Genomic DNA, 9,887 nt, shown 5'->3' with positions numbered 1-9,887 from the left:
AATCCCTATTAGCGTGAGAGAGCGAGACCAGGGGGCTTTTGATCTTCCACTATACGCATTGCCCATTCCTAAAAGAGAATCAGTTTTCCTTCTCCTTTCCCCTCCATGCCTAGACCAAAACACCACCAGATACGCTGCAGCAGGTCAAAGATTTGCTACAGAGAAGGTGCATTTTACCCAGATCCTTCAAGGAAAACTGGAAGTAATGACTTTAATTATTATTACTTCTTAACATCTTGACAAAAAACTAATGGCAGCTAAATAAAACGGGCACAAAGGAGGGCTGACACACAGCACGCGTAAGCTGGAATGGGTAAGAGCTCTTTGCTGCTGAAGAGAACTGCAAAGGGACACTGAAGGAAGAAGACGAGGCTTCAATTAAACGAGCTTCTTCCCGTGAAGATGGGCTGGCACATCGTGATGCTCATTTCCATTGACCTCAGAGCTTCTGCAAGCGGAGTCATGGTGAAGCATTCTGGCCCCTGAAGAGCCCCCTTGCTTCGGTTCTACACGCAGCCCAGCTATGGCTGCTGCCTTGTGCCCAGACCCTCTCCTGGACCCTGCTTGTCTCCTCCTTTCTACTGGGGCTGCCTTGGCAATCTCTGGCAAACTACTTAGCAGATGGCTGCGGGTCTCAGAGTTGTAGGGCTCCTGAGCACAAGATTTTTGCAAGTGAGGATGGAAAAAAAAAAACCCATACAAAACAAAACCCCATATTAAGGGACTGGCAGGACCATACCCTGCCGTTTCTCTCCAGCAGAGGTTCTCCAAACCCTGTTATCTGTGACCTGTTAGTGCAGGCAGGACAAGGCAGCACACATCAGCCAGTAAAACTTGCAGTCAGCAGCTATCTCTAGTATCTGTCCTCATTTAACATGCATGGCCGTGCACTCATCTGTAGGCACATGCACAAAGCATCTGCACAACGATCTGTCAATGCCCTCCTTCCACATGCTAGCAAGCTCCCAGTCTGCGCTTCTGCATAGCATGGGGAAGATAAAAGGTCGAGATAAAACCAGCCATTTATAAAACCAAGCTCTGCCAGAAAGGTGGGAGAACAGAATAAATCAAATCTAATTTCTGAAGTAACATTCAACAACCAAAGACACAGCCCATGCCGTATCCATGCCTGAACGTGATATTCTGTCCAAGCGCCTCCAGCACACGTCCCTTGGTTTCCATCCAAAAGTGCCATCGCTATGGCACTTCTCAAGAAGTTATCGCTGAATTCAGAAAAGGGTCAGCCTAAGACTACGTGTCAGTGGGACTTTGAGAAAACTGTCTAGTGCACCGTGATGTACCATGAGGAACCAAGGACTGATTGCTGATGCAGCCTTCGGGAAATGAGTCAGTGTTAGAGGGAGACACCATTTCCTTCCTCTGTACAAGGAGCAGTGCAGTCCCAGTTGAGCAACACCTCTTAGGCAAGCACAGAAACAGTGCTTGCCCTTTTGGCATTTTGGTAAACATCCCATGCAAATGGACACTTTGCATCTGCAGAAAAAAATATTACAGGGGAAAGGCTAAAAGCTCTTAAAACAGCCCTGCATGGAGGTGAGGAGCTCTGAGGACTCACTTACGGGAGGTCTCAAGGATTTCCTCCCTTGGTATAGCCTGATTTAAATGGAGATTAATAGTGCTTTCCTGGCACAGACATTGAATTGGACTGCTTCATGTGCTGTTTCAGCCCATTCGATGGAGCAGAACATCGTTATTCCAGGAGATATGGAATATGGGCTTCTTTAAATATTTGAAGATTTTATTTTAGTATACGTACAGTCTTTACCAAACATTCCTCAACTCCTGAGGCAGCTCTTACACCATTGCTAATTGTGAAGTGCTACCTTGTTCCCAGTCTCCTCTGAAGATGCTCTCCTTGCTTTCGAGGTCTCCGTGCCGGCTCTGCCTCAAGCATTCAACACCCTCCAAGCCCTCTTCGCTTCCTCATTCCTTGCAGCTGCCTCTCACATTGCCAAGCCCTCACATTGCTGGGACATCCGTCCCCTTTGCGCTACACCCCCGAGGCCACATGCAAACACTTGTCTACATCTTCATCTTCCTTGTCTACATCTGCATGAGCTGTACTTCTCTTTCTCTCCACAAAGCTCTCAATCCTGTCCCAAACACATTTTGCCAGGACTACAGCGTGTCCAGCATCTTTAACACCAGGCTCTCCTGTTCTCCATTTAAGCAAGACACTGCAACATAAAAATAATGTTCCCACCCGTTGATTCAATTTAGTCATTGCTCTCCTTAAGGCTTTCCGCTATCTGTTCACCCATGATGACATGACACTGAAAGTAGCTTGCAGGGTGCTCTCTACCCCCCTCCAACTTTGGTCTGTGCTGTAAGAACTGAAAGCCACACACAGACACATCCCTCTACTGTCTTCCAGACAAGCATCTATGCACTATTGGACCCTCTTGAGCCCCTCCACAAGAGCCACAGACATTTTGGGTTAAAATACCTTCTGGGAGTTCATTCCTACATGCCACAGAGTAAATTTATTTCATAAAGCTCACTTCCTACATTCTTTTTTTTTCCTGGACAGCTTTATCCCATGTGATAGACAGCTACAGACTAAAGCTGTGCATGGGGCATTTCTATTGACACGTACTCTACTTGTGCTTTTTGCATTGTGTCCATCACCATGGAAATGAAAAAAAAACCACCCAAACCCAAACCAAACCCCAAGAGTAACACTGTGCAGCTTTGCAAGATGCAGTCCCACACAGGTGACAAGATCAGCAGCTACTTCCTTCAAAATAACAAGCTTCAGCAAAAATCAGAGGATGGTCCAATGCTAGATTTTAACTACGAACAGTTAAAATACACACAATTCTCACACAAGAAACGAACCCCAGCTAATCCAGATGCATCTCACATTTTCTCTTCCACCCAAAGCTAAGGACTCTTCCCCACAGACTGCTACTTCTACCCTAAGGCAGAGCACATTTACTCCAGGATCAAAGGCAACCTTTCAAGGCATGAAGATTCAAAAAAAATGTGAAGTCTGTATTCTACAACTGTGGAAGAAGAAAGTACAACGTAACCGGACAGATTTTCAAGAGTGCTTAGTAGCAAACGGCTCCTGTTTTTCTCCCTGGGTGGTGCTGTTCATATTTTAAAATCTGGCCACATACCCTGAATGACACCTCCATTTGTAATTATATTTACATACGAAGTATTAACACACATAAGTCAGTCTGGAAAGGAAGGTGAGCAGAGCTCCAACCCACTCCTGGCCACAGCTGCTACTAAGGGCTGGTAGATTCTCAGATAAAAACTTCTGGTAGCTTCTAGCTGCAGAAAGGCTCTTTTGGGTTAATAGTTGTATCCCCCTGAGTCCCACACAGCTGTCCAGTTGTGCTTCCAGCAACCTGGCACCTCAACTGGCAGTTGGAGGGACATGATTAAAAAAATCAAGAGCTTTAAAACACTTCTGTTTGATCAGTATTATCCATAAAATACATTTTCTGTAACACATGGCATGAGCAGAATACACAATGGTGTTGGAGATGTATACAAAGGCTTTTCAATCACTGTGCATTGGCATGATCAGCTTGACACACCTTATGTGCTAATTATCCGCTGTGTTAATAACGGATTTTTCAGGTCTCTTCATAATTAAAAATAGATTTATATATTTCTTTATTTTGGGTAAGCAAAGCCCCGTGTTCAGATGTTACACTTATTAGAAAATGTAAATATTGACAATTCTTTCGAATTGGAAAGCCAAAACATTTTGCTCAGGATAAAAAAAAAAAAAAAACCCAACCCTGAGAATTTTCTCTTATCTCCATGCTGCATGATTTCAGTGATCCACTCAGAAAGTTTGAGAAACCTCTGCCCACCAGCAAGAGACACATCCCAAACTCCTGATGAAAAATATCTGTAGTACACCAGTGTCTATTCTCTTGCTTGCATTTGCATGGCATGTTATACAGACATATACACAGCGATAACGATAGGAAGTTTTATTTTCTGAAGGCTTTTCAGTTCCCTTGGAATAATTCCTGGCCCCCGAGCTGCAACATCTGCAGGGCTACATACCGTTGCTGGAGAGGAGCGTGAAGTATGTGACAGAGAATGTCTAGTGTTTTCCATCCCCCCATGAATGAGATAGGCTCCCGAGCCGGAGAGGATCGTACTTCCCCCAATGTCCATGGTGATGCCCACCATGTTGTGAGAGGGAATGGCTGTAGGAGAGGATGCCGCTGTAGTCACCTGAGCTCCACCTCCCTGCGGTTCGAAATAGGATGCTGCGCTGCTGGGGGCGTAAATCTGAGCTTCGGTGTTGTAGGAGTAGGCGGCTCGTCTGTCAAAGGAACAATAGGGTCAGGAGGTGTGGAGGGGAGCTTGCAGAGCTAATCTCATGGACAACAGTTTCCGCAATCTGGACTACCTTTTAAAAAAAAACTCGTCTGCATTGTTGGTGGGATTTGCTCCATTGAAATTGAACCCTGTGCTGTGTAAAAATCACCCCTGACAATGTTAATCAGCCCTGTGATGGCCCTGGAGCAAAGGCCCACAGCCACAGCGAGAGCAGAGCCCAGGAGTCGCTCGTTGTAGGCAACCTCGGTACCAAAGGCTGAGAGCATCCCGGAGGGCACCAGGCCCAAAGCAGGGGGCACAGCAGAGAGGAGGAAAAGGAAACCTTACAAAACCCCTTTCTTCCTCTAGCAGTTATGCTCTGGTTCCTAAAGGTGCCCCACCTCTCTACACAATGGGCTGGGCAGAGGAAAATACCGGACCCTTTCATGTAGCAGGATTCCCTGGAGAACAGTCCCTCCCTCCGTGAGGACAACGCCTCCCCCAAGGCTGGAGTCTGGCTGAAACTACATGCGCACACACAACACAGCATGTGAAACAGTTCCTCCTCTTCCTCCTTTTAACAGCGGGCAGTGCCAGCAGCAGCGCTGGGATGGAAGGAGCCTGGGAGGACCGAAGGGCTCAGCCCAGCTGGGAGGGGAAGAGGGGCTCTGCTACAGGCAACGAGAGACTCTTACATGGTTCCATTGGTATAAACAGCTTCTCCTCCTTCCACATACTGGACCTGGGATGGATATATGTGCTGCACGGATTGCACCTGAAACAAGCATCATAAACTCGAGTTACGGATACATTATTGCCTAGGAACAGCGGGAGAAATTGCCTATTACATCCTTAAATGACTTTCAACCTTACCTTGACATTTAGGCTTTCTTTTTAAAAGGAAAAGAAAAACAAACCAGACAAAAACCCCACATGCTTAGGAATCCCAAAGGACGTATTTATTTTAAAAGGTCAAATGAAAATAAATAAATAAGTAGTTGCTCCATGAGCAGTGGAAACAATGGAGCTGCATTTCCTCTGCACACACGTCTCAGGGCTGGTTCTCCTCTGACTAATAAGGGTGAGATCATGCTGCAGCCTTTCCTTCAGAGAGGAGGTTGGCAGCGTCCATCTGCACCCCAGCCCCCTTTTTCATTGGTCTGGGAGGGACGTAGTTGCCCTCTGTCAAGTTGGTTTGTTTTTTTTTTTCTGAAACTGAGCAACCAAAAAAAATTTGCTAGAGGAAAAAGTCAAGAGAGTCAGACTCCCAGTCCACATGAAGCAGCCCCACATATGCCTGGTTTCTTAGGAAACAAGGACTGCAAAAGGCAAAGTTCAGATAAATAAAAACACTTGCATGGCTCTCTGTCACCTAACCTTTCTATGAAGCCACGCGCAGTCAGTACTTTTATTTGTGTAATTAAAAAAGATCCCAAACACTTTGGCTCTAAAAAAATCTTTACAGAGGAGGACTGCTTTTGAATGACAATTAAAAGCATCCATCAAATCTTCAAATGTATGAAAGACAACTGCTACAGTAAAGGTTCTTTCTAAACTTTAAATATCTTGGGAGTTTCTTTTGCCATCAGTAAAAAAAAAAAGGAAGAGAGAGATGGAGAAAGCTGCCCTCACAGTGATCTCCAGCTCTCTAATTGCACACAACTCTTTAATTAAGAGCATGGGTTTTTCTAAGCAGCTGTCTGGCACAGTTTCAAATGTCCCGTGGGACGTGGGGTCCTGTTGACATGGGGGTGCCTGTGTGGTGTCTCACCCCAGAGATATTACCTGTTGTGGAACCTGTTTCTGGGAAAACAGATTTGCTGCATCTGCGCTCCTTTGGGAGCGGAGCCTGCTGCTTGGACCAAAACCCTCTGAAAGAAGAAGATATAGTAACACACACTTACTTTCGGTCTGTAACACCGTGAGTCAGCTATTCTCTTTCAAACTTTCACAGAAAGCTCGCCTCCTACTCCAGAGGCAGCAGGACCCCTTACTTAGTGTCCCTGTGGTTCCCATCCTTCCCGTGCAATCTGCACCGGACACCAGCCTGAACTCAGTACCCTAAACCTGGGAAAAGCGGAGAGCTGAATCCACATTTTCTGACACGGGCCATCTTTAAGTTTCCAGGCAAGGAAATAACAGCAAACGGCTGATTGACGAGAGGAGCTCAACGTGAGGTTCAGTCGCAACTAAACAAGAACCACTCCTTACACATTCACATTTTCCTCCCAGGGCTGAAAAGTTTCTTCTCTTACGGCTGCCAACCTGCTCTTTGTGTTACACTCAGCATTCACTTTGAGGTTGGACACGCGTCTCATAAAGTGCTAAGCACCTTGCAGATCCAGTAAAACAAGCATGGGGATGTGATGGATGGAAAGAAAGGATTCGGTGAGGCCCATGGGAACAGAGCCTGGCTACCGGCATGAGAGTAAGAAAGGAAACATTCAAGCCAAATATCAGTATGGCTTTTTAAACTGATGAGGACCTTCTCCAAGCAGACAGTCATCCTCTGTGGCTTGAGGCTTTAAAAAAACCCAGCAGATTGGGCCAACCAACCAAAGAGCTGCAAAACCATCCCACATGAATCCTAGAAGAGACCTTGACAGTTACTGGCTACCTTCTATGTATATATTTATGATTTTTAGCCCTCTGACACCCTCCAAACATGCCCTTTGTAACCAGCCAGAAATTCTATTCTAGCAGAATTACAGGAATATGGCCCAGATTTCTAGGCAGCCTCTACATCACCAGTCCCCAGGCTGACCTTCAGTAAGTCTGGATACATCGGAGATCCTGCAGCTGAGCTAGCGGTCAGGACATGTACCCTTATGCCACCCATCACTTTGTCCATTTTCTCTCCCAAAGAGGCTGTGACCAGTTTGCGATGGGAATATTAAAAGCCCTTTTTCAAGTCAGGCCTTGGCAATGGCACCTACATCAAAGTCTCAGAAAGATCTGTTCCTTTCCCCTACTTTTTCCCCATTCTCTGTCATCGTTTTTACCAAACGACACATCTCCTCCTTTGGCACAGCTGGCCTGCTCAGCTACTTGTGTAATTTGTCACCGCCTGTCCGGTTGCTCCTACTACTTTCCAACACACAAAATGAATCATCCCCAACCTGTAAGATGAGGCCATCCTGTTCATACAGCCTTCTCTCACACTGAAAGGTAGACCAGTGATCAACAACACCAAAGGCTTCAGCCTCACACCAGTTATGCTGTGAGTAGTTCATTCCTCGTATTTTCTTTGTGCTGCTGGTGAGAAGGGAAGGCTCTGGACACTCCTCTCCAGCAATATTCCACGATCCTCTGCGCCTCACTTAATCCATGGAGTTCCACTCAATTCTCCGTGTCACGATGACAGCACCGGTAATGGCTGGACAGGTAATTTCATAATCCAAAGCCAATTGGTTTTCTAAACTTCTTTAGCATGTTGTCACAGTCAAATTCAAACTAATGACTGACGATACCCAAGATCCCCGACAGCGATATCCACGTCATTACAACACGAACAAGAAAGGTCACCCAGAGAAATCAAAGATGGGAAGGCTGAAGGATGACAGAGAGCTGGCCAACGACGCACCAAATCACACGATGGGGATGTCCACGTCTCCTGGTGAATGGAACGCTCCTACCAATTCACAGTTTTTAATTGTTCCTTTTCATGAGCATCCAGTGGCAGCTACTTCTGCTCAGTTGGGAGCTGGAGAAGGGTGTAGCTAAGTTATACCCACCCATCCTCTTATCCTTCCAGTTTCCTGCGACAGAAACTTCTTTTGATAGTTCCCCAAATGGCATAAAAAGGAACCGGTTTTACTTAACCCTTCCCATTTTGCATTAGGTAGTTTTCATTCATCAGCTGAAGCTATCATTTCTCTCCTATCACGAGACCTCCCAAGTGCATCATATTCATGTATATGAATCATGAATCCCCTCTTCCCAATTTAAAATGTCAGGATCCACCTACCAAAGGAAGAGACCAGCACGTGGCTCCTCTGCCCTCTCCCCGCACTAGTGCTCCCTCCACCTCTTCTCTGTTGAGCTCGGTACCCTATTTGCAGAGGTGCCTTTAAGGAAAATTTAATTTTCTCCTGTTTTTATTGACACACCAAACAATGACAACAGGATATTATACTGAAGCAAACACCAAACTGGCATGAAATGACTTCCTTGGGTAGCGAAGTTAAAACATCCCACGTTTCAAAGCTTCCACATTCGCAGGGCTAACACGTGAAATATCTATGGCCTTTATCAACACAAAGGCCAGGGACAGGTTCTCCCCACTGCCTCAACGAGCTGATTAACAATCCTCTCCCCCATATAAAACCCCTGGATTAAAATACATCTGCCAGTAAAACAGGTCTCTTCTCCATGGAAACGGCATTCCCAGCTGTGCATACGTTACCTGCTGAGACGCTGGCACTGGCTGCACTACCGGAGCTTGGGCTGATGCAGAAGTGTGAAGTGCCACAGAAGCTGCCGAGTCTGTTCCACCCTCTGAACTCTGCATGCTCACTGCTGGGGAGAGCAGAGGGGAGATCAACCAGGGAAAGCACAGCTACGCACCGCAGCAAACGCCCAAGGAACCCGCGTCTAACAGGAATAAAATCCCAGTGGAAGATCCAGAGGAAGTGCTAGGAAGGAAGGTAGCTACCCTCCTACACAGAGGGCTCTTTTCAGTTTTGCAGCTAATTTTAATACAGCATTATATTAAGAAAAAAGAAAGTTGCACAATTGTTCCACAGAAAGGAGGGAAGGAACAGAAAATGCACTTCTAAATATAACCAAAAGTAGCGTTGGAAAATTATTGTGTCATAGTGAGGACAACTTTGATATGGAAGAGTAAGAGCATATCTGAAAAATCATTCTTTCTCCCCCTCTGCCTTATCATGTTTAACTACTGCACAAAAAAATTTAATTGAATGGAAGTACGTGCCTGGAGCTTAGCTGATGCTTTCATTTGGAAAGTGGGGTGGTCAATTAGGTTTTATAATCACAAGCGATAATCAAACATGAATAGCAGAAGAACAGTGACTGACCATCGTTTTAAAATCCCCAAACCACACCTACAAAGAACCACCTCCATCCTCCCATCCATGCCCCTGCCCCAAAATCCCATCAGCCTGACCCGGGTCCCCAAAGACAAACACGCCATTGCCCTCCGGTCCTGCTCCCGTGCTGCTGATGCCCTCAGTGCCTTCAAGTCACCCAGGTCCCCCTGTCCCAGCACTCACCCCACATTGCTCAGCCACCTTGGGAAGCATCCCAAGGGCCATGCAGGAATGTCCTGGGGATGGAGAGGTGGCACGAGAGCCGGGCTGAGCCTGGGGCTCCTCGCTCCCTTATGGCACTGCCCCAGCACCCCGTGTCTGGGCATGTTAAAGCTCAGCCGCCCGAGGGACACCGAGGGTTGCTACCAAGGGTTGCTGCAATGGTGCTTCCCGAGAGCGGACAATGTCATTTTGGGGTTTTTGATGTAATATGGGGGGGTGGGAGAGCCTTTTTTTTCTCAGTTTCTTGTGAAAGTTCCTGTTTGAAGAACTATTTTAAGAGGGTTTCTGCTGTTACTTCAA

General features: G+C 46.4%; 1 protein-coding gene across 1 annotated transcript in view; it reads right to left on the bottom strand.

Annotated features, from left to right (window-relative positions):
• The window catches only part of RFX2 (regulatory factor X2), a 32,286-nt gene extending 22,653 nt beyond the window's left edge, over positions 1 to 9,633 (bottom strand). The window contains 6 exon segments of the mRNA XM_009636678.2: positions 4,054 to 4,318; positions 5,010 to 5,089; positions 6,100 to 6,116; positions 6,119 to 6,185; positions 8,720 to 8,832; positions 9,549 to 9,633. Of these exon segments, the coding sequence (XP_009634973.2) occupies positions 4,054 to 4,318; positions 5,010 to 5,089; positions 6,100 to 6,116; positions 6,119 to 6,185; positions 8,720 to 8,832; positions 9,549 to 9,555 (549 nt within the window). The 5' untranslated portion in view covers positions 9,556 to 9,633.
• Between the last annotated feature and the right edge of the window lie 254 nt (positions 9,634 to 9,887).

The sequence above is a fragment of the Egretta garzetta genome, unplaced genomic scaffold (assembly GCF_000687185.1).
Source record: "Egretta garzetta isolate BGI_Z169 unplaced genomic scaffold, ASM68718v1 scaffold4, whole genome shotgun sequence".
Classification (NCBI taxonomy): Eukaryota; Metazoa; Chordata; class Aves; order Pelecaniformes; family Ardeidae; genus Egretta; species Egretta garzetta.
This window is presented reverse-complemented; position numbering and strand designations above follow the sequence as displayed.